At 38.8% G+C, this 26,231-nt stretch overlaps 1 protein-coding gene across 3 annotated transcripts in view; it reads right to left on the reverse strand.

The window, feature by feature from the left end:
• Positions 1 to 2,540: 2,540 nt before the first annotated feature.
• The window catches only part of LOC123771183 (endoplasmic reticulum aminopeptidase 1), a 62,427-nt gene continuing 38,736 nt past the window's right edge, over positions 2,541 to 26,231 (reverse strand). For all 3 annotated transcript variants that reach the window (XM_045763635.2, XM_045763643.2, XM_069324361.1), the window contains 6 exons: positions 25,881 to 26,064; positions 14,099 to 14,320; positions 12,958 to 13,107; positions 11,694 to 11,816; positions 10,053 to 10,275; positions 2,541 to 8,806 (listed from right to left, as the gene is read on the reverse strand). In XM_045763635.2, the coding sequence (XP_045619591.1) occupies positions 8,633 to 8,806; positions 10,053 to 10,275; positions 11,694 to 11,816; positions 12,958 to 13,107; positions 14,099 to 14,320; positions 25,881 to 26,064 (1,076 nt within the window). In that variant the 3' untranslated portion in view covers positions 2,541 to 8,632. The remainder of the gene's footprint in view (positions 8,807 to 10,052; positions 10,276 to 11,693; positions 11,817 to 12,957; positions 13,108 to 14,098; positions 14,321 to 25,880; positions 26,065 to 26,231) is intronic.

The following is a 26,231-nucleotide window of genomic DNA, read 5'->3' on the forward strand; positions in this document are numbered from 1 at the left end:
CAGTATTGAGATTTAAAATATACTTTGAGCTCGCTTATTCAAAGCCCACTGATCCGAATAAAGTACGGTATTTGGGTTATCCAGTAAAAATAGCAGCCAGATATTTTTTCCGGCAAAACTTCGCAATACCCGAATAGCAATTCAGCAGGCCCTAAGTATTTTGACTTGTCAAAATGAACATACTTTATAAGATGATTTACACGTCCATAGTTGACTCTGTAGATACAGTACCTGTTACAACTGAGTGCATTTAGTGGTACATCCAAGGAGGACTTGAAATTCATACATATAAACTATTCTTGTATACAGTAAGCATGAGTGACAAGTAAGCTCGTGTCCTTACACGAGTTTCGAACTGGTGCCCTAGCTTAGAGTGAGGAAGGGGTCCACAAAGAAACCAGGGGAACAGTGGTACGAGGAGCAGCAAAAAAGTGCATCAGCAGAGGACATCAGCCACTTGAATCCAAAAATGAAATGGGCCAACTCCTTGGCAATCACAGAAACATCAAGTCGCACATAACAAAAGGGCAGATGAACCGAAAGTGGCCGCTGCTTGTGGAGCCATCATTATTTCAACAGTAAATACTGTAAAATCCAAAAGACAAAGCTTGAATTAAATTAATAGACCAGCAAACCCAAATGTCACAGACTGTAGATGGTGGATTCTCCTTCTACCCACCCAACAGGTGGTAGGAGACAGTAAAATTGACCATTGGTTCATAGCAAAACCAACTAGTAACCCTCAAACTTGCAAATAGCGAATGCAAGCTTGGTGGGTTGAACCATTCTATGGCTGGTTTTGATTTTGAGTTTTACGAAAAAGGAAGATTTTGCCGAGGCGGTGGTTCTTCCTTCTTCCTTGGCTGGCACCTTTTTTGATAATTAATTAAATCTTTGAATATGTTAGACATTAAGTCACTGCACATTCTTTAAAGTGTAATGTAATTATAATATATATATAAATATATATATATATACAATGGGGTCGAGGGGCCTCGACTTACGATGCTAATCCGTTCCCAGAGACGGATCGTAAGTCGAAGTGATTTTTCCCATAAGAAATAAAGGAAATTGAATTAATCCGTTCCACCCTCCAAAATATTAACATACAAATACATTTTATACTGAATACAATGTTTTTTCTAACTACAATACAATATCAAAGTGTCTATTACCTTTATGGAGGGCTCTTGATGGCGTATGGAAGATGGGGATGAGGGGGGGGAGGAAAAGAGTTGTTCCTGTCTGGAAGGGGAGTCCCCTTCCATTACCACATCAGGCAGTGATGTTTTCTCTGGGGTACTCTCTCTCCTACGTTTTGCGTGAATACCACTAAGACCTGGTTGTGGTTCAGTGCTTGTTTGTCTCACTACAAATTTGTCAAGAGGCATTTGTTTTTTCCTTCATTTTAACATTTGTCTGTAATGATGCATCACAGTGTCATTGAATAGGTTAAGGCAACGACCTACTGCAGCTTGATTTGGGCGAGTCGTTTCAGCAAAGGTTTGCAATTCTTCCCATGCTGCACACATTTTCTTAATTGTTGAGGAAAAGACATTCTGTACTCTTGTTTCTGCTCTATGGTCATCCTTACATGGGTTTTCATATGTTGAGCCTTACCACTGACTTTCCTGGGACTCATGGCATGATATATAATAATTAATTTAATGTTCAAAATGCAAAAAATCACCACAAAAGCGGAATTTCTTATAGGCGCAATCGTCACTAAGCGAGCAGCTGTAGTAAACTGAGGCAGGTCGGCCGCGTGACCGGGAACCACGCGCTCGGTCGACCCGAACGTGTACCAACAAATATCGGAAGTCGACGACACCATCGGATGTTGAGTTGCATTTTTCGATGAAATTTACATCGTAACTAGAAATTATCTTAAGTAGAGGCAATCGTATGCCGAGGTGCCACTGTATTAAATAGATAAATAAAATTAGAACTATAATACAGATCCTGACCTTAAATGCTTCTTAGAAGGTTGTAACAGAACCCATGGACATCACATCTTTGAAAATTCTTTTGGAGACAATTCCTAACCTCTTCTCATGGTCATGTTTTTTATTAATAGATTTAAGTATACCCTTTGTAAGCCATAGATTGTTTAACCTTTAAGCCGTGACCTGTTTCGTTAGCATTGGAGAGTGGGTGTTATGTTAAAACACCCAAATAGGGGCAGGAGAGGGGGCGAAGGCAACCCTCACCGGTCCCTGGGAGGTTTACGTGAGCCCCTCGCTACAACAAGGCGACACCATGGAGGGGGTAGCAATGCCTAGTGATCAAACTATCACAAAAAAATTATTTGAATTAATGTCTCATCACCCAACCTGTCCTCTCAAATAGTACATCACAATTTTATGTATAAATCCCAAATGGCCAAAAATAAGTATCCGTACTAAAAATCACAGTGGCTTGCAAAATTCACCGGCTGTCCCATTTTTCTATTCAGGGGTCCTCGGAATTTAGCATATAATTTTTATGACAAATCGAGAGGATGGGCTGCATCATTAGTTTGCAATGATTAAGAAAAGGTATAAAGAATAAAGATTTATTCCACAAAATTACATGGGCTTAGCATAAAACACTTGTGTTGAGCCTGTAGTAAGCTCAGCCTTTTAGGCAAGAAAAATATGACAACATATCACAATATGCATTTTAAACATAATCTAGGTATAGTACATTACAATATATTTGCCATTGCAATGCCATTTGAACACAGACCTTGTAAAACTCTCGAATGAATAAATTTTACAATTAATATTGGTGAGAAAGTCAACTGGAACTCCGAGGCGAGTCGAACCCACATACATGGCACTCCCAGCTGCTCACCTTACCACTGTACCACCTAGAGTGGCTGGGTGTGCCTTGGTCGCAGGTTCCAGTCACCTCAGAGCTCCAGTGGATTTTCTCATCGATATATATCACGTTAGTGTGATTTCATTGTGTATATTAATATTGGTGTTTTAATAGCCAGATGTACTCAATATTACATTTAAACATCATTTACATATAATAAAAAAAATCATTGCAGCACATCACAATACCCACAACATTCATTGGACTAAAATTTATACACAGGTCATTATCAAGTAGAACTTATTATAAAATTTAAACAAGATCAATTTTTTTAGAAATGTCATTTCTTCTAAACACAGTAATGCCCAAGACTGTCTATTATAACCATCTGAACTAGATCCCAGTCAAAGTAAGTGTTGAATAGAACAAGGTCCTTCAACTCATCTAAACCAAACTAAAGCTCGATTGCTGTCCCTAGCTGCTCTGACAACCACATCAGGACACACGCCAAATGATAACCATCTTCCATAGATCAACTAGTTGTATCCTACAAAATAGGAAATATGGAAAACATTTATGACCATTTGGAGTGATCAACCTTTTGACAAAAAAAAAAATATTAATTTGTTAAGTCAGTAACTTGTGTTGTGATGAATTACACTTTTTGAGAGTGTATTAGTACAGATTCGACAGTAGCCATTATGAACCCTTAAATTCAGCTCTCTCATGCAAACTATAGCATGTTAACAAAAAAACTTTCATGCACATCCACAGAGCTTCTTATCCCTTCCAGGGAGGGAGCTTCCTCACACATCCAGACACACGAAGAGGTTCTGTAGTGTGAGTGTAGACCAAGGTAGGTACTGTAGTGCAAGTAATTACCCAAGTGTAGTTACAGGATGAGAGCTACGCTTGTGGTGTCCCATCTTCCTAGTACTCTTTGTCATATAACACTTTGAAACTACTGATGATTTTGGCCTCCACTACCTTCTCACTCAACTTGTTCCAACCATCTACCACCATGTTTGCAAAAGAAAACTGTCTAATATTTTTTGGGGCACTTTTATTTCCTTAGCTTGCCTCTGTATCCTCTTGTTCTTGAAGCTGCTGGTTTCAGGAATTCCTCTTTGTAATTTTGGTTGATTCCTGTTACTATTTTGTAAGTGGTGATCATATCACCTCTTTTTCTTCTATTTTCTAACTTTGGCATATTTAACGTCTCTAGCCTCTCCTTGTGGCTCTAGTTTTTCAGTTCAGGAAGCCATTTTGTAGCATGCCTTTGCACCTTTTCCAGTTTGATGATGTGCTTGAGATATGGGCACCATATATCTGCTGCATATTCCAATTTTGATCTGAAGTTGGAAAGCGTTGCATACGCTCCTCGCACAATGTTATTTGTGTGTTCCTCTAGTGACAGTTTACTATCCAAAAACCCCACTAGATCTCTTTCTGTATTAGAGTCCTTTAATTCCCTTCCACATAAATTTATAAGTTTTGTGTTGTCTATTTTCTCCGATGTCACATTCCATAACAAGACATTTATTTATATTGAATTCCATTTGTTACATGTTGCTCCAAGCACTTATTTTATCAAGATCCATTTGAAAGGCATTGCAATTGTCTCCATCTCTTATCTTCCCTAGTATTTTAGCATCATCCGCAACCATGTTCATATAATTGTATTCCTTCTGGTGGGTCATGTAGATCCTGTTTATGTAGACGATGAACATTACTGGTGCAAAAACCAAACCCTGTGGTGCTCTGCTAGTAACACACTTCCAGTCAGGAGGATCAATGAACATGAAGCACATACTATAATGGAACTACAGTATATACAGTACTAGGAAAAAAGTTCCCCCCCCCCATCCACAGGATGAGTAATTACCTAAGTGTAGTTACAGGATGAGAGCTACGCTCGTGGTGTCTCGTCTCCCCAGCACTCTGTCATATAACGCTTTGACCTCTTGTTCTTTAAGTTCTGGGTCTCGGGAATTCTTCCCTATCAATTTTATCGATTCCTGTTACTATTTTGTACGTAGTGATCATATCACCTCATTTTCTTCTACCTTCTAGTTTTTGCATATTTAATGCCTCTAACCTCTCCTTGTAGCTCTTGTTCTTCAGTTCTGGGAGCCACTTAGTGGCACATCTTTGCACCTTTTCCAATTTGTTGATGTGCTTCTTAAGATATGGGCACCACACAACTGCTGCATATTCCAGCTTTGGTCTAACAAAAGTTGTGACCAATTTCTTTAGTATTTCTCCATCCATGTATTTAAAAGCAATTCTGACGTTAGAAAGTGTAGCATAGGCTCCTCGCACAATGTTCTTAATGTTCTTTGACTGGAAGATTGAAGCAATTTCAGCGAGACAGCTACAGGAAGCCAGTGGGGCTATACCAAAAAAAAAAAAAAAGAGGCATTTCATTGCATTTAATACTAGTTTTTCAATGGCTCACACAAATTGTATAATTTATATACAATATTTCTGAGACATTTCAGGTACCTTCACATATCTCTTGCTGGAATACATTAAACATTTATTGAGAAATTATACATTCTCTTAAAGCAAGCCAGTTATCTGATGTACAGGTTCATTATATCAAACTGAAGCCCATTGTGATGAGGTAACCAACAAGTGTTGTCAGTGTGGCAGTACTTGATAAACTGATGTTAGTATGGTAACACTGTAGTTGGTTGAGAGCAAATAAATCAGGCATTGAAAGTTAATTCTGATATGACACTATGCGTTTCTCTTGTTGCTATGGAAAATATAACCTAATATTAAGCCTAGCGATCAATGTCAACTTAAGGGTTGTAAGACATTAATCCCTTTCATATTTGAGAGAGTTTGTGTTCACTTCAGACAGTTAAGAGAGTCCCAGCTGTGTCTGGGGTACAAGTGGTTGGTTAAACAACTCAGTGGGTCTTCTTCCTATTGGTGGTTTTGGCTGTTATAGTGTCCAATAAACTAGCCCTTCAGGGAAAAATTAAAATTAGTGGGATATTTTGCCTTAAATTATTGAGAGAAAATTAAACTCCATTGCCTAATCATATTTCTCTATCGAGCCATAAGCTAACATCCAGGTATGAGAAAGGGTGCACGAGAAGATGTTAACATTTGAAGATGGCAGCAGCACTAACAGAAACTGTCCTATACAGAATGTAAATTTAAAGATTTTCACGCTAAATTCTACTTCATACTAAGGTATAATGCAACTACAGTGACACACATGTTTTAGATTAAAGTAATATAAAATAATTTTGATGATTATTCCTAGGCCAATTTTTTTTTTTTTTTAGTTTTGTATTTAAATTTGTATTTTCCTGACACAAGAGAATAATTTATTAGGAATGTATGTACAGTTTGTGGCTATAAATGCACTTCCACCAATCTACACGTTCACTAAATAGTCGTAAAAATATGGTTTACCTTTACCTTGAGGTGTTTCCGGGGTTTAGCGTTCCCGCGGTCTGGTCGTCGACCAGGCCTCCTCGTTTCTGGACTGATCAACCACCCTTGTCAGGGACAAGAAGCCTGTACTTGGCCTTATCGATATCAAACCTAGGACACCTACTGATCTTTCCAAGGGTACAATCCACAACAGTTGTCAAGCTCCTGGGTACTGTACTTATTTACTGCAAGATGAATAGTGGCATCAGGTGAAAGGAAATGTGCCCAACCATCTCTTGGTTGTGAGCCGATGATGTAGACTACTGTGACACAGAATAACTTCTAGAGCACTGATGGATCATTTGTTATAGAAAATTCATGGCTTTTGATATTTTCATGAATGCCTTCTTTGAATTTTAAAAGTTGGGTGGGAAATACAGAACTCTATTTATAAATGTGAAGTGATGAAGAATAATGAGGACCCTGATTAGGCTTCAGTGGAAGCCTCGGGAACCTTAGAGGATTCAGACGAATCCCAGGTTGCAATGCTTTTGAGCGTGACGTGGTGTAGCGGTCAAAAGCATTGCAACCTGAAGAACCTACGAGTTGCCTGGGAGTTCCCAGGGCATAGGCTCGAATCCTCCAAACGGCTCCTACTAATTTTCTCCTTATGAAGATGTATGTGAAACTCCCTGGAGCCCAAACCAGTATGAAACCACTGGTTTGGGCTCCAGTTGGAAGCTTCAGGAACCCCTAGTGGATTCAGCCGAATCCCAGGTTGCATTGCTTTCGACCGTGTCGTGATGTAGTGGTATAGGGTGTTATAACTTGGGAGTACCAAGTGAGTGAGTTCCAATCATCAACATGGCTCCAACTGATGTTCTTATTGATACATCACATTAATGTGATTTCATTGTGCATGCATATTTTATTATATAATATATATATAATATATACACACACACACACACTGTCTGTAGTTTCCAGACAGCAGTATTCTACCCCTCCTCTTAAGCTTAGTGAATGTACTCAATCATTAAAATGACAGTGGGAAAAGCAATATTCTTAAGTTTCTCTAAGATTTAATAAATGTAATTAAGCCTTTCACTCTCATGGCAGGAAGCAAGACTCCGTCCATCTCTAAAACTTAATAACCCCACTCAACCGTTACCATTTCCAAACTACACGAACACAAAATATATATCTGACGATTTTAAAAGACTCAACAACTACAGTACTTTATTCAAAAATATAGATTTCACTTTACTCCTTCAGCTGTTATTTAAATGTTAGCTTATTAAGTGCAGTTTCAAGTCTGTTGTCAAACTGTTCTATTCAGTATCACATTTGTATACATTCAACGATAACCTATTAACTCTCAGACAGCGGTTATCGTCATGTGTTGATTTGCAGGGGTAATGCAGTAATCCTTATATGATGATTTAAGAATTATTGCCTGGGTTTTACATGTGTGATGAAAATATGGAGAAAAACATCAATAACAGCTCTACAGTATATGGATGTAATGGAGTTTACCTTGACCCATGAAAAAATCCTGCTGTCGTTTCATGGTTACGTTACTATATGAATGCGCTTATCATGAATGTTACTAGGGGAATGTGGTCATTGTATACAATTTATCCATAAATACATGAAATGTATACCAATGATGTTCACATGGTTTTCACAACTTAATATGTTTGAAATGAGGTATACCAGGTAAACAAATCATCAATTGAACCATTATCATATGTGTACAAGGAACCTGTCGTCATCTGTGTGTTGGTGCATTGATGGCTTATGCCTCTGTTTCAATTTATACTGTTGACCATATGGTGCCCATTGGGCCCTACATCATCGCCTATAGCTATACCAGGTAAAGCAATCGTTAATTGTAACATTATCATGCATCATGTGAATTATGTGATTGATCAAGTTATTCAACACACATACTCTCATAAATATAGAAGAACAAGTTATAATTAATGAAACATCCAAGTAGAACACAAGAGTCGTGTCTCGCATACCTTAGCGTCAGCAAAATCGGCATTGTGTTTTGACAGATGCTAGACCACATAGCCACCGTGCAAACATTTCAGAGTCCCTCCACCCAGTAAAAAGATAAATATTCACTTAATTTTATGTTTTACTTGCATTTTGCATATAAATTAATAATTGTATAATAATTTTTTTTTCGCTGGGAGGACATGACCATTTTTCCATAGCTGCTGTCCAAGGATTAATAGTACTTTTAACTGTTTAACTGAATTATCTTCTCAATAACAAATGCATTATTACATACATAAACCAAACCCATGAGCTTAATTGGTTTTCCAAAATAGGGATTACATTAACTATGTACCATATGCACCGAGATTTCCAAACAGCCTACGTCTTAAATACTCCTACTTGGTTAATCAAAGAGGGAGAGAGACTTCTATTCCTGAGCAGGCGTTTGCATGCCAGGACGTGAGAGATGCTGGTGTAGCCACTGTGTCAGATCCTCAAGGTTGTGTTGGTGCCACTGAATGTGCAAGCGTATGGTCTCCAGTGCTTGTGCCAGCGCCCTCTCCCCTGGACCAACATCAACATCCTTGAAGAAGGACTCCACCTGAAAAGGAATATCAAGTAATAAATGAATAGGTTAGGTTACAAAAATAAAGTGTTGAATGTAATGAAAAACTGTTTGGATTGGCTCTCGGTAGCTCTGCAGTGCTAACTTGCTGGTAAGCACTGTCAGCTGGGGCTCTGACAGCTGAGTGGACAGCGCTCGGGATTCATAGTCCTGAGGTTCCGGGTTCGATCCGTAGTGGAGGCGGAAACAAATGGGCAGAGTTTCAGGCAATTTCAACGAAGGGCCTCAAATGCTGTCTGACCTATCTGGTTTTTTTCCAGGGTAGAAGGTATGTTCGTCCAGGTGAATGCTTTGCTGTTTCCACCTCAATTTGTGCTGGATTACTCCTTGACCCACCCTCGGGTAGATATCCGAGTCACATTTGTTGACTTGAATTTGTGTGCTAACGAGGTTGTCACAATATCACTTAACATTGGGTCAAGCTCAGTGGGAATTGTTGAGGTTCCTGCTGTGAAGCTAGAACTGTGCATCTAAGGTGAATCTGAGTGTTTTTGAGTTTGGGTGTGTGGCCTCCCTCTTCCTAATTACCTTGTGCGGTCACAGCCTACTACTGTCTAGCAGATAATAAATTACAGTATTTTTTATTGATAGCTGGCAAATATTTGTCACACACTCAAACTGTGGAGTCATCATCTTGATTTTCAGTGTGTTCTTATTGGAGGCATCCTTTGAATCTTATTAGGATGTCACTTTCTCCTGCATTGTTCAGTTATATGGCGTCTTACTAGTTCCACATCTACGTTCCTTGTTTATCCTTGATTACAGTTGATAATACAGTATAGCCTGTACTAGGATGGCAGAGAGGGCTTCTTTTCTTCCTGTGCAGGAGTAGATGGCTTCCTGACTGTGAGGTGCATGGGTTTCACGAGTGGTGGACTCTGCTGCATTTACTAAGGTGTTATCTAAACTATTCACTCCCAGGAGTCATTGGAGGCCACAAAATGCCTTAGATAAATGTTATTTAACTCCTGGTCTCCCATTACCATATGATTGACCAGACAAATATGAAGACATTGTGTATGATACACAGAGTATTTTCAATACTCTTGTATATTCAGTAGATCTATACTCTTAAAAAAGTGTACAGTAATAATTTTTTTGCTTACATGATGAAATTATCATAGGTAAAGTGGTCTCAGAACTGAAATTTTTAAAAGATTAGATTATGACATACTCAAAGGAGGTGCTTACTAGGTCACCTATCTTAACAATTCATACCAACCTCTCCTAAATCAAATGAAGAGGTGAAAGGAGATGTAACAGCTTTGATAATTGCTCCCATGGTAAAGGATCCATGACCAAAGAGCCGAGAGATTTTTTGCCAATGTTGACGAACCATTCGCCATGCTGGTAATATTCCTCCGGGATTTTTGCTGACTTCCTTAAGCACTGTCATGACATCTTGGGGTCTGATCTTGACATCATCTAGTGTATACTCCAAGTATCTGCAGGAAAAGGTATTGCATGTCAACTTTCTATTGTTTCAGGTGCATTGTTTTAACAAGAAAAGTCTCCACTATTTAATTTCCACGAAACATGAGCTTAATATGACTAAAATATCAACACCTTCCTCTTGAGAGAAAAAATAATCAGGTTCACTAGTCTGTGGTGTAATACACTTATTTTTATTACAGTATACAGACAATCTTTGTTATACTGAATGATAATGCCATATATGAAATTTCATTAGTGTTACTTATACAGTACAGTAAATTAAGGGACTAGTTCAATATGCTGCATTAAAATCACATTTAAAAATATCAGAATCTCTAATTTATAATTTGTTTGGGGAAAATCACACGATGAAGCTGTCTGTCATCTTGAAAGCTCTAGACATAAGTGTCTCTTTCCCAACCCAAAATAATATCACAGCAAGAGTTGAAGCAAGTCCACCAGGACCAATTCCAAGAGAACACAAGACGATGGAAACCTGCACAAAGAGAGGCATGTCTAGGCTGCTAACTCATATATGAAAATCAGCAAAGAAGCAAAGGTCGAATCTAGCTTATACTGAAATGGGGGGGTTTAAGAAAACACATCCATATAGAGCAACAAATCTTCCAGACAAGGCACCAAACTCTCTTTAGAGTTGCAGGGCAACCATGGACCTTCCTCTAGCAGCACTATATCCCTGGGACCATCCCTTACCCTACCCCCAACATCTTCCTTCCTTCCTTCCTTCCTGGTCCCTGAGCACAACAGTAGACGGAGCATCAGTAAGAGTAGCCCCCAACTCTGAGGTGCATGCAAAAGAAATAGTGAGAATGAGGAGGGAACAGAAAGCTTTTCATCTCTGTCAAAACCACTGTCTGTCAGTGCCTGCAGACCCCTTGGCCTGAGGCCATTTAGAAGTCAGTACCAAGGGACAAAGTTGAGAACAACACGAGGCCAGCATAAATTTGGCACAGCTGTCAAAAACAATATGCACAACATCCTACTTTTAAAACATCCAGAGTCTGCAGACACCATAACTACAAAGCACGATGACCAAACCACACATCAGAAAATGAAGAAATAACGATGTTTTGGTCCGGTCTGGACCATTATCGAGTCGTGTAAAACCATTCTCCTGCAATGCAACCCAAACCTGATATGATGGTTGAGCCCTGTTCTAAAGGGGTGTCATAAGTCCAGCCCTGACAACCTGTTGGAGAAAAGACTCCTGCACCTAACCGGCAGCATGACAGAGGCAGCGAGAGTGAATGTCAAGATCCAAGAACACCGAATCACGCTTGTTTTGTGTTTACATATTTAGCCTCCCATTAATATCTCCCTTGTTAACACCCTTTTATCCCTTAGTATTGTTCAGGCATGAGTCCTAATACTTTAGATGTAAGAGCGATAAAGCATAAAGCACACGTACTGTTGCATCAGCCATGGGTCGCGTGTTTGAGCCATAGCCTGCAGCATGAGTCCCTTCTCGCTTGGTACGGATGATGTATTGTACACGTGCCAACAGTGTCTCCAGTCTTCCTCGGTACCATATCTGCAATGCCACAATACATAAAGCATACATATTATTTATCTCAGTACCATAACTAAAAATAATAAATGTGAAATCAATACCCAGACAACTTCAGCATAAATAAAAGTGGATAATAACTAAATAGTTAATAAAAAAAAAAAAATTTAACTATTTAAAAAATTGACAAGTCCCAATTTTCCCAAGTCCTAGAAAATTGGCAAAATTGGCAAATTTGCATATGCGGAACAAAGCAAAACATAAGTAGGTATCCAAGGTAACAAGGCAAACAACTGTTATCACGAGGTGAACAAACATACCGAGTTTGCTGCACCTGTCCACCACCAGGTGACAGCCCAGGTCACCCGTGGAACTCCATCAGAACGCACCTCCGTGTATTCGCTTGGTCTTGCATAGATTGCCCAAGAATCGGCCTGGTCTCATCCTATTATTTTATGCTAGAGCTATATTGTATTTGCTCTCCCTGGAATATTCATTCCACCAAGGGGTCATTGCTTTGTTATGCTTCTTGCTCTGATGAACGATTCTGGTTGCAATGAATCCTAGACTCCAGTGAATTGGATCTGGTCACAAATAGTCCTCTGAATCAAAGTTGCACTATACAGTACTGTATGTGTAACTTTGATGCTGAATTGTTTACCCGAGCATTTATCCCAAGTCAATGATCATTTTCCTTTTTTTACCTAGGGGTGGCCATTTTACTTCACTTGCCCGAAACGGCTTGTGCATGGCTTGCCTGAAATGCTATGCGTATTAGTGGCTTTAAATATTGTATGTACTAGCTCTATCTATAAATCCAACTTTATGTTTGCAAATTATCTATGTACAGCATGTACTTTTCCTGAATACAAAATTTGAATTCTAGAACCCATTCATTTTGTTGCATCTGCACTTTCTGGGGAGTTTTCTTCTGTATTTTTTGGATGACCTCTGATACCCTCACTTCACAGAATGAGCCAGACTCTGGATCTGGCTCCTAGTTGACAAAAGTCAAGCCTCACAGGCCTGGTGTCGTAGGTTAAGGCTTAGCGGTAGCAGAGTCAAGATTGAGGGAGTTACCGTTTGGCCCTCCCACAAACGGGTAATTATTATTTTAAACACGAGAAGGTCTATAAAATAAGTATATGATTACATATTTACACACCTCACTCCAGTGCTGTAGACAACAGATCGAAGATTAGGGGGTATTGTGTAAGAGTTTGAGCGCCATGCTGAGAACCATTTCTGAGCTTCTTGTATGGCATGTGTATTCCCACATTGCACTGCTGCCCACAGCACTTCTGAACGCAGCAACCTTAAAATAAAAATCCACGGTTATGTGATGGGATTTACCTTTACGTAGATAGCAAAATAAATTACTGTGTATACTGCCACGTGAGCAAGCTCTACCTTGACGAACCTCTGCAAGCACTCGTATTCATTGTGGCCTTGCTCTTCAATCTCTTGATTAAATTACAGTATTCATATGCATGATATTAATTCATATTGTTTTTATACAAAATATTTATGACTTTTGTATTCAATAGATTAAAGAATTATCTCGGTCATCATAGTCGTTCATTTCATGACAACCAAATTACAGTATACAATTACATGCAGATGCTGATGCCTTTTTGTTCCTGATTTTACCCAGTGTAAACAAAAAATATTTTAAGCTTTCTCATCGCTGCTCCACAATTTACACCTTTCTGTCCACTTTCTGTATAAATATGTATGACGGTATAATTATTTGTATTAATATATTTAGGAACATAGGTACATGACACCATTCTAGAGTTTTAGATAATTACAAAAACTATCTTGGCTGGCAGGGTTATGATGCCAAGGAGAGCTTAGTGGTATTTTGTTACTGCAGATGATGAGTCACAATAATGCGGCTGAAGATATGCCGACCAAACCACCCACCAGAAGATGAAGAGAAGACGACGTTTTGCTCCATCCTGGACCATTCAAGTTGTCACAATTGACTTGATAATGGACCAAGATGGATCGAAACGTCGCCATTTCTTCATCTTTTGGTGTGTGATTTAACCATCCTAAGTTGTTACTGTATGAATTATTTAGAAGTCATTCAAGGCTGGACTGACATTTGCCAGAGCTCCTAGCACTTAGCACCACAGCGACAACTGAAAAGCTTCCTGCAGTGCCAATGCAGAAATTAACTTGCTTCGAAAGTCGACAGAACCCTAGAGGGATCTCACCTTGCGGAACAACCAAGAAAGAGTGCTTAAATATATTCCACCGCGTGCATAATTTAACCAAAAGAAAACTTTAAACAACCTTACCTCTCTATATGAGTTCCAGTATCATTCCAGCCAATCCTTTCATAATGTGGCTGAACAAGTGTGTGTATATAGTCCAGCATTAGTGTATGGGCTGGGTAATTGAAGATGAGTTGTACCCACTGGAACAAGTGGCTCAGAGCTGTGTGCCAGGGAATGTACTTGGTCTCCTCCTTCAGGTACACACTCAGGTCTAGTGCCACTGCGGCACTGATGGTCCCAGCCCTAATAAATAACACCGTCGTCATCATCTCTTGTAAAATGGCAAATACAAAATCATATATTGATGTAGTTGTAATGGCACAAACATTGTAATTAACTTATATTCTTACAATAATAAAAATTTAAAGTACCAATATAAAACTTGACAAAAGTGAATTTTAAAAACTTTGCAATTCTAAATTGAACACCGATAGTAATTCAGTAAACAATATTTCTACTTTAAGAAATGAAAACAAAAAGACTAAATAGTATGAAAATAAGAATTTCAAAAATAATTATGCAGATGTAAAATAAATGACGAAGAGGAGCATGCAGATGAAGAGATCAATGTACAGTGTGGTGATACTGACCAAGGTTGACTTTGCACCAAGCCTTTTATGTACAGTACAAGTCAGAGCCACCAACTCTATTATTAAAAAAAAAAGCAAATCGATATACATAAGCAAAAATCAAAATATATGATAAAAATCTGATTTCCTACATGCACTCTAAATGAAAAGATCAAAAGTTGCAGTGACAAAATAGAAGATGATTCTTGTAGCAGCATATAATGAAAATAAAGGTAAAGATTTTCATACAATTGTTATTCTGATTGACCATACAGCCTGCTATGCTGTCCAGTATTGTTGTGAGTGACCATACAGCCCGCTGTGCCGTCCAGTATTGTTATAAGTGACCATACAGCCCGCTATGCTGTCCAGTATTGTTGTGAGTGACCATACAGCCCGCTATGCTGTCCAGTATTGTTATAAGTGACCATACAGCCCGCTATGCTGTCCAGTATTGTTGTGAGTGACCATACAGCCTGCTATGCTGTCCAGTATTGTTATAAGTGACCATACAGCCCGCTATGCTGTCCAGTATTGTTGTGAGTGACCATACAGCCCGCTATGCTGTCCAGTATTGTTGTGAGTGACCATACAGCCCACTATGCTGTCCAGTATTGTTCTGAGTGACCATACAGCCCGCTATGCTGTCCAGTATTGTTGTGAGTGACCATACAGCCCGCTATGCTGTCCAGTATTGTTGTGAGTGACCATACAGCCCACTATGCTGTCCAGTATTGTTCTGAGTGACCATACAGCCCGCTATGCTGTCCAGTATTGTTGTGAGTGACCATACAGCCCGCTATGCTGTCCAGTATTGTTGTGAGTGACCATACAGCCCACTATGCTGTCCAGTATTGTTCTGAGTGACCATACAGCCCGCTATGCTGTCCAGTATTGTTGTGAGTGACCATACAGCCCACTATGCTGTCCAGTATTGTTCTGAGTGACCATACAGCCTGCTATGCTGTCCAGTATTGTTGTGAGTGACCATACAGCCCGCTATGCTGTCCAGTATTGTTGTGAGTGACCATACAGCCCGCTATGCTGTCCAGTATTGTTGTGAGTGACCATACAGCCCGCTATGCTGTCCAGTATTGTTGCGAGTGACCATACAGCTCACTATGCTGTCCAGTATTGTTGTGAGTGACCATACAGCCTGCTATGCTGTTCAGTATTGTTCTTAGTGCCCATACAGCCTGCTATGCTGTACAGTATTGTTCTGAGTGACCATACAGTCCACTATGCTGTACAGTATTGTTCTGAGTGACCATACAGCCCACTATGCTGTCCAGTATTGTTGTGAGTGACCATACAGCTCACTATGCTGTCCAGTATTGTTCTGAGTGACCATACAGCCCACTATGCTGTCCAGTATTGTTGTGAGTGACCATACAGCTCACTATGCTGTCCAGTATTGTTCTGAGTGACCATACAGCCCGCTATGCCGCACAGTATTGTTCTGAGTGACCATACAGCCCACTATGCCGCACAGTATTGTTCTGAGTGACCATACAGCCCACTATGCCGCACAGTATTGTTCTGAGTGACCATACAGCCCACTATGCCGCACAGTATTGTTCTGAGTGACCATACAGCTTGCTGTACATACAATATTCATATTTAAAGTGGACAAACGTGTTCATTTTTTTCCCAACGCTGGATCACTGTTTTCACTAATGATTCATTGTCATATCAATTTCATTTGTCCAGATTTGCCTGGGAGATGGAGGGGGGGGTTAATCACAGCTTGGAACCCTTTACAAAATCAAATATATTAAGACGAACATTTGCACACGGTTTCCTTAAGTATTAAATTAACACTGGATGTTATTAAATATATGATTAATGTTTCAACCAAGCAAAAATCAAGAGGTAATAATTTTCAAGTATTAACAGAAATAGCAAATTTACTTTCAATTCAGACAAAAATTTTAATAACAAAATAGCAATTATTATAAAACTATCCTTCAATTTTGTGGTTATCAGGCACATTAATGTATTAGAGTGAGGAGGATGCATACAAAACTTTGGAAAGATAAAACCAAAAACCAACATTGAATGTAACGAAACGGCAATTTCTGGATGAGCCGCAGTGCCTCCATTAAGCTACAATGCCAATACAGTGCCAAACTACTAAGTGTCATAAGTCGTTATGACCAGTGATACGAGTCAAAGTAAGTTTTGTTCAACGAGTGGCATTTGTTCTCATATTATTATGACATTGGCCTTTCCATGCAATCACCATGTAGCAAGAATTTGAAGGGATGGAAAGGGTTGGAGGGATGGTTAGGTTGGAGAGAGGGAAGGGCTGATAGCCGATTTGTAAATACCTACACTTGGCTATTGCCCATGACTAAGATTAGTGTACTAATGTATTTGTTTCACTGTGCTTTGAGTGTGTTGTTCTTTGAATTTTGTGGGCAGAATTGTGGTAATTCTCCATCAAGTTTGAAGTCGGACGCAACACAATTTGGGATGGAAAGGAGAGGGGTCAGTACCATTTGGTCCATTCAAACGGGAGTACGCAAGTACCAGTAGAGTATATCAAATTCGCTCCATTCCTAATAACATATGTTCAGTACAGCACAGCAGGCTCAAGGCTTTAAGCACATTGTATGCTTTTAACAAAAATTCTGAAATGTATGGAACAGTAAGAATTTCTTCTATAAAACCCAGGCTTCAAAACCTAAGAATCAAACTAAATGGCACTGTTGTACACACTGTTGTATACTGTTGTACACACTGTTGTATACAATATACACACTGTTGTATACAATGTATTGTACACACACATTGTTTTATTCATTATTAAATGAGTGGAATATGAATTTCCTGGAGCATCTGATGTTTATTATAATAACATGAAGTAATTATAACAACTGATGTGTATAATAGCCAAGTGGTGTATTATAAACTCTTGAGGCTATGGTCAGCATCTGTAAAACAGCCAATTGGCATATTACAAACTGACCTGTAAACAGCCAATTGGCATATTACAAACTGACCTGTAAACAGCCAATTGGCATATTACAAACTGACCTGTAAAACAGCCAATTGGCATATTACAAACTGACCTGTAAAACAGCCAATTGGCATATTACAAACTGACCTGTAAAACAGCCAATTGGCATATTACAAACTGACCTGTAAAACAGCCAATTGGCATATTACAAACTGACCTGTAAAACAGCCAATTGGCATATTACAAACTGACCTGTAAAACAGCCAATTGGCATATTACAAACTGACCTGTAAAACAGCCAATTGGCATATTACAAACTGACCTGTAAAACAGCCAATTGGCATATTACAAACTGACCTGTAAAACAGCCAATTGGCATATTACAAACTGACCTGTAAAACAGCCAATTGGCATATTATAAACTGTCTGGTTACTGTATGTATAGCACCTGTAAATTAGCCATGTGGTGCATTAGGACCTCTGAGGCTGGAGCCTAGATTGCATAGGCTCAGAACTATTAGAACACATCCTCACTCAACATGAATGACTTACATAGTTCCCTCTACTGAAAACTATGCTTGCTAATGATCTCCCATCATTATCAGCAAACCAGAATGCTGACAAGAGCGAGTACTGTATTATGTTCACAACATGCACAAGTGACTTTATTAATCATGTTTATATCATAACCATGGAGAGGGGGGGGGGAATAAAATTAAAAAAAAAACAAAGCAAAATATGAATAGAATACATATGGGATAAATGAATGGATTAACTTCTCACCAGTTCTGAATGGTAGTGCAGAATGGACTGGGAAAAAAAAGGTAGAAGGCTTACACTTGGGGACCAATGTAAATACAGTATATGGATCTGGAATAAGCCAAGCAAGCATTCTCACATGGTAATTTTTGGTTCTGAAATAAGTTCAATAACTGCAGAGAAGGCCTCAAAGAACCCAGAAGATTTTATATAGATTTTTTTTTTTTAACACAAAAATGCAGTAATTTTTAATTCTATAAAATTTGCAAAGAAAGAAACAAATTGCAAAAGTAACATTAAATTTACCATAACTTTTTTTTTTATATAAGAGCCTATACATTTACCTCAGCCTATTTCTAAATCTTGGAAAAAAAAAAGAATAAGCTGTCAACTAAGTCAACACTATAAACAACAGAAATATTGTCTGCATCTTATTTATAAATTAAAAAAAAAAATCCAAATTGAAAATGTTATACTGTATACAGTAACTAGAAAGTGTTCATTTTTCTTACAAGACGTGCGTTATCTTGAGGTTATCTTGAGATGATTTCGGGGCTTTAGTGTCCCCGCGGCCCGGTCCTCGACCAGGCCTCCACCCCCAGGAAGCAGCCCGTGATAGCTGACTAACATCCAGGTACCTATTTTACTGCTAGGTAACAGGGGCATAGGGTGAAAGAAACTCTGCCCATTGTTTCTCGCCGGTGCCTGGGATCGAACCCAGGACCACAGGATCACAAGTCCAGCGTGCTGTCCGCTCAGCCGACCGGCTCCCTCGACTTTTCAAAATAATTCTCAAGCTGCTCTCGCTTATAGCTTTTCCCCCCAATTATAAATCATAATTCATTTAAATTGGTAGTTATTATGGACCTGTTTTTCAGTTACAGTTGACTCAAATATTATATAAAATACTTCCTTACATATCCAACTCAATTGTGCATCCAGCTTCCACTGATTTTATATACCATGCCCAAAATGTTTTTCATTTAAGCAAGATTCCTTTGTCCACTTTTTTTATGTGCCCCCTTTAGGATCTTGTATATAGTGATCACATCCCCTCACTGTCTTTTCCCTCCTCTTAAGGATGTGAGGGTGAGTTCCATTAACCTATCCTCACAGCTGAGGCCTCCCAGTTCTGAAACTAATCTTGTTAAAAGAATACAATACTGTATACCCACACTGCTACAAGACTACAGTACTGTATATCAACACTGCTTCAAGAATATGATATTGCATATACCACCACAGCTGCAAAAATACAGTACTGTATACACCAACATTTCTGCAATAATACAGTACTGTATATACGAACATTACTGCAAGAATACAGTACTGTATATACCAACACTGCTGCAAGAATACAGTACTGTATATGCACACAGTGCTACAAGAATACATTACTGAATATATACCCCACACTGCTACATAAATACAGTACTGTATAAACACATACTACTACAAGTACTGCATATGCCCCACACTACTACAAGAATACCATACTGCATATACCCCACACTGCTACAAGAATACAGTATTGCATATACCCCACACTGCTACCAGAATACAGTATTGCATATACCCCACACTGCTACCAGAATACAGTATTGCATATACCCCACACTGCAACAATAATACAGTGTTGCATATACCCCACACTGCTACAATAATACAGTGTTGCATATACCCCACACTGCTACAACAATACAGTACTGCATATACCCCACACTACTACAACAATACAGTACTGCATATACCCCACACTACTACAACAATACAGTACTGCATATACCCCACACTACTACAAGAAAGGATAGGAACTGGTATTGTATACCCACAGATATGAAAGATGACGTGTCACTTGGAATACAGAATCTAATATCTTAATATATTTTCTCATACAGAGATTATCTCTATGCGCTCTGGGAAACTGCATTCCCTACCCATTAACTTTATGAAGATAGTGGTTATAATAGTGAGAATAATGGTTGTGGTGATAGTGATGACGATACGGAAGGGAACTATCAGGAGAAGACGTGAAGTCATTACGACAATATAGCACATGGAAGGGATCAGTGGTAAGAATTTGGGGGTGGAACAGGGGATGTGCCCAACCACTTGGACAGTTGAATTGAACAAACGATTGAACGCCGACCTGCATAACGCGAGACCGTCGCTCTACCGTCCAGCCCAAGTGGTTGGGCGAGTGATGATGATGATAGTGGTTGTGAGTGGTGGTGATAGTGGTGATGACAGTAATAATAATGATGATGGCAACAGTGGTGGTGATAGTGATGGTATAGTGACAGCGATTTTTTTGTTTGACGATATGATGCAAGTGATGATGATGATGATCACCACTACTATCCTAGTGGTGATAGCAGAGGTGATGATGATAGTGATAATAGTGATGGCTGCAACAGTGATGGTGATTTATATTGATGGTGATAATGATATTGGTGGTAATAATAAGGGTTAGTAATAATGGTGGTGGTGGTGATAGTGGTAACAACAGCTATGGTGGTGATGACACTGATAGTAATACTAATAATGACTGTGGTGGTGATATTTAATGATGGTGATGATAGTGATGATGAGTAGTAATGTTAATAGTGATGTTAATGACACTGATGGGGGAGGGGGTGGTGATAGTAGTACCTGTACTGTATATATATTTTATTCATAAACCTAATATATCTAATTCAATTCAATATTCATTTATCTTTGATGGCTGGAGATGGCACTCTCTTTCCAACTACATACATTATTCAGATTAAACATTTTTGTAATGTATAAACAAGACCAAACGTATACCCAATATCAGTGATATGATCATTTAACTGTAAAACGCAAACTATTTAAAGAACAAAATGTCGGAAAACGCTTGTCAAAATTTGGAATCCATTTCTCTTTTAAACATAACAGCATATCAAAGGTCAATGTGCTTGTCATGCAATCAAATAAACAATTGGTAAGCAAAGCATATCTGTGAACATGTCAAGGAACCTTCTGGGATCTCTGTAAATGCTGGATAAGAGGAAAATTCAACTCAAAATATGGCAGGAGCGGGAAAAATCTTACTGCACGAGGGTAGGACTGTCATAAAGACGGCCCCTAAAGGTGGAAAACAGCAGAAGTTATGAATCCGGTACCACCTAGGGTAGGCCAGGGTGGGTCAACTTGGTCGGAGAAAGGCTGGGATGGGAATTAAGACTGGGAAGGTTTCAATGCAGGTACATTAAACAGAAGCAGGCTCAGTAAGATGTGGTAATCATATTCCTGTATTTTGTCTTGGTCATTAATAAAGTAAAAAAAAAATTTGGACAAAATTTCAATAAGTAGAACATTATAGTGTAGAAGGTCCTGACAAAATTTGATTAGGCAAATCTGAGAAACAAATGATTTCAGTGTTACTGTGGTAGGTCGAGAGGGTACCAGATTCTTAAATTCTTTCAGGAACACACCGAAACAAGGCACTGGAGGAGCAATGTAGAGAAGTCTCAGGTTAGGGAGGGAGGAATACAATCTGGTTGTATAGGGCAGAGGTAGGTGAAGAGAAACCTGAGGTTAGTGAGAGAGGACTCCAACCTGGTTACATAGGGCAGAGGTAGCATGGAGGAGCCCAAGGCTAGGGAGGAATACAACACATGGTTACATAGACTTGGATAATAAAAAACTGGGGGAATACAGTACATTGTTTCATATGCCATACATTAAACATATCAATATTCAGCTTCACTGAAATTGATATACTATACTTGTAAATTTACTGTGATATATTGTGTATGTGCTTATACCCGTACATGATTGGCTGGATTAAAGAGTTGTGTGGAAACGCATTTGGTATCATAAGCAGCCATTATAAGTAACTATTTATGACAAATGATAAAATATAATGAATTTTTGTATTTTTTTTTTTTAAATTGGCAACTATTATCTTTAATCACAAATACATACCAACAAACACTGGGTACTTTACTAACTTAATGAAATCCAGAATATGTTTTACCTCACAACTTATCAATAAATTACACGAGAACAAAAGACTGGTAATAATATCACTAAGATATACAAGTCTCATACAACATAACATTATTGTACTGTATCTTGAAATAAACATAAACGGAGAAATTCGTAAAATTCAGTAAAGTATTTATTTGCTTTGTCTAAGGTCTGGTTTCATCTGGTGTGCCTTATTTATGTCTTCAGTATTTTAACCCTAAAAATAAACTTATTCTTCCGTTTATAAATGTTCTAACCTAAGTATGATCGTTGCCAAGCCTACTACACAGGAATCACTTAAAGCTTTCTAATTTAGTTACTAACAGTACATCTCTACACACTGATTCTCACCTGCATCAAAAATCCAATACTAAATTTATTAACTTTAAAACTTTTGCATGATCGCTGTACATTTTCATATTAATTATGTCTGCAGCACTATGGACAGAAATAATTATATACTGTCCCTGGATCATACCTGGAGAGGGTTTTGGGAGGTCTACTCCCCAAGCCCAACTTTGGAGAGGCTTGGCTTGTGATAACTTGGTCTAACAGACTGTCGCTTGAAGTGGCCTGTAGGTCCACAATTTTTCTTGATGTAGTCTACTACTGTCACCAGCTGATCGTTATCACACATGTTTATCCTGGCTCAGAAGTCATACTGTAATTTGTTTCTCGAGGCCAGTTGTGCCTTCCCAGGAAGAGTTGGCAATCCCTGTGAGGAATCCTCAACTACCATCCAAGATATGGGTTGGGATTATTTACACATGTCTCTGTGGCTGGTTGTCCTTCCTCCCTATAGGTGGTAAATTTCCAGTTGGTGGTAGTTCTTGTAGAACCTGCTAGTTACATTTGACCATATGTTGACTTTCTTGACATGGTCTGGAGTCCGGTTTAGCCTTGTTGGAGATGTGTTGTATTGTCTGTTCGGGTTGGGGTTTGTTGCCTTGGCAACTCCAACTCGGGTTTAGTTTGATATACCGGATGAGGGTCCAGGCATTCCAAGCTTTCACAGATTTCTCCCATTTCATTTCCTTTTGTTTAAATTGAACCTTGCTATTTTAGAGTTTTGCATTGTCTGCCTTTACCTTGCAGGCAGTCCAATCTATTCCTTGAGAAATACAAGTTTTTGTGCCAGACTTAAATCTTCAGGTGCAAGGAGATCTCCTCTGTACATCAGGTGTTTTTATATTGGTCTGACTTCCTCACCAGACATCTTCTTGCTCCTACTATACCTCTGAAGACATATTATGGTAGCTACTGGTTACAGATTCTAATTTTCTTCCACGCTTTGCTTGTGGTGGACTTTGAGATGTATGTTCAGTTGCCTTCAAGAACCTTCCACTGCATAGCTGCATTCCAAGTTTGCTTCCTTCAATAGCACTCTGGGTAAATTTTGTTGTGTTTCTATGGCCTTAGGTGATTTGCTTATGTTATTTGAGCCCCTTCCTTCAATACGTAATGTTGGATTTCTCATATCCTATCTTAAGCCATTATTAAATTTTGTTTACAACTTGAGGGTTATTCTTTCATGATTAAATGCAGCATTTCCTCACTATTACCACAACACTTCCATCATTTCTATTCTTTCTATTTCTCAAGGATGAATAACCCCCTTGCAAATAACACCTCATTTAGAGTGGCATGTCTCCTCCAGTTTGTTTCTGCCTATATGACAATATCTAGTGTTTCCAGCTATACAGAGGTGCTCAACTTATGAACACCTGATCCTACAATCATCTACACAAGTCCCTGTTTTGACATCTGGATATGCAATAGAAAACCAACTCCATCATCCTCAGTAATATGAAGGGCTACTTTCATATCTGCATTGTTAAATAGCTGGGTAGAGTACTACAAAAACCATCTGACCTAGGGTGCCATGCAACTGACCCATGCCGCAGTCGCATGTCGGCACGAGTCGATACTACCGCATGTCGGCAGTATTCTCGTGCCCAGTGTGAACCCACTGAGTTTTCTGCAGAGCTCTAATTCATATGTTTATCAAGAAAAATACTATTAACTAAAGCTGATAAGAAAAGGAAAAGTATTTGTGATGCACCAGCACCAAAGAAGGTGACACATTACCCTAGTATGGAAGGCATTGACAATCAACTGCTCCGAGAAGATGGCTACCAAGAGTATCTTGGTGTATCTTTCTCTAAACAAGTTTCTAATAATTTTCCTTAATTAAGGGATAACTCATTAATTTTTGCAGAGACTGAGTTTTGGAGATGCCATTGTATTATCAGAGACAATGCTCAAAACCGAGTCATCTACAGTGGCTAGTGACACTGAAGACAGTCCAACACACCACCATGTGATCATCACCTCGAACTGAAAGTCTCCAACTTCCTCTGTTGATTTACTGTATTTGGTTGGCTTTTATGTTCCATTTTGCCGGATCCCAGATTACTATAATTTTTTTGTCTGGGGGGGGGGATATACTCCCAATTCCTGCCTTCCTTCAGGGGTAACCTTCATTAAGTCAATGAGATTTATATATTTATATGTTGTCTCAATAAATAATTTTTCCCATACTCTCCCCACAAGAGGAGTAAGAACGTGGGGTCCACCACAAAAGGAAAGATAAGGTGGAAAATGACCAATATATGACGAAAATAAGGCACATGCCAGACCAAACATACTCTTAGATTTTGGATAACACATGAAATTCGATTAAGAAAATGACAGAAATTCCACTAAAATCCCAATGCTCATTTCGTTTAATAACTTTTTCTCATTTTTCTCCCGAGCATCAGAAGCATTCAACAAGTAATTCTTACAACACTCTGGGTGTATTGTTGGCGTATTATGCCCCATTCTCTACTGCACGACACCACGTCCCCTCATCTGCATCTGGTCGGCCAACCACTTTGTAAATCATTCCAACAGTTGTGGAGCCTTTACTTAACCACCCATTTCAATTACCTTCTCTAACTGGCAATTTCTTGATGACACCCAAATAATTTAATAGATTGCTGTTCTTACTTTTAAGAAGTAACATGTATCTATCGAAGACAAAAACTTTTATTGCAGTTTTGGAGAACAGTAAGTGTTTTATATCCTTAGACTAGCTACTGTATACAAATTGTATAGATTTTATAACACAGAGGCTCCATTGACTATATGGGACTCTGGTAACTTAAAATTGTTTGCAGGTTTATTTTAATTACTTGTATATGATTGCATCCATACTTTCACTGTTAAGCAAGTCAAAATCTATAACCTTTAAAATCAAAATTAATCTAAATCAAAAACTTCAAAAAGGTTATTAAACTAAGTTATATTTTATAGTAATATATTCACTACCTGATTAGCTAAGCTAAAACAAACATGCTATACAATTTACACTTCCAGTAACTGCTTCCCTCAGGAAATGATCAAGCTTTCCTTCAAAGCTACTGTCAACTATCATTTCTTCCAGGCTAAAGTTAATTATCACCTAATTACTTCCATACTATTGTTAACTATGACCAAGTTTAGTGAAACGATACAACCAGCACTGAGCACTTACTTGACCAGCGTAAATACATCATCAATTAGAGAGGCTCGGTCTGCAGGCGAAAATGTATTGTGATCTGTCAGCAGGGCGTGGATGATGGCTTCCCACCCGGCTGTGTCATAGCCCACGCGGTAGAAACCTCTCTGCCCAACATTGAACTTGATCCACTTTACATCTTTAGCCACGTCAAATTCAACTGTAAATTGAAAATGACATTTGGGATATACATCAGAGATGACTATTAGGATACTTCACAAAGAGAAACTTCCTGAACTAGAACTTATTTTTTGTGGCGGTTAATATTTTCAGGATTATAAGCAAACTTCAAGCCCTACTTGGTAGAAATCAAGTGTTGAAAGTAAT

Source organism: Procambarus clarkii, chromosome 14, assembly GCF_040958095.1.
Source record: "Procambarus clarkii isolate CNS0578487 chromosome 14, FALCON_Pclarkii_2.0, whole genome shotgun sequence".
NCBI lineage: Eukaryota > Metazoa > Arthropoda > Malacostraca > Decapoda > Cambaridae > Procambarus > Procambarus clarkii.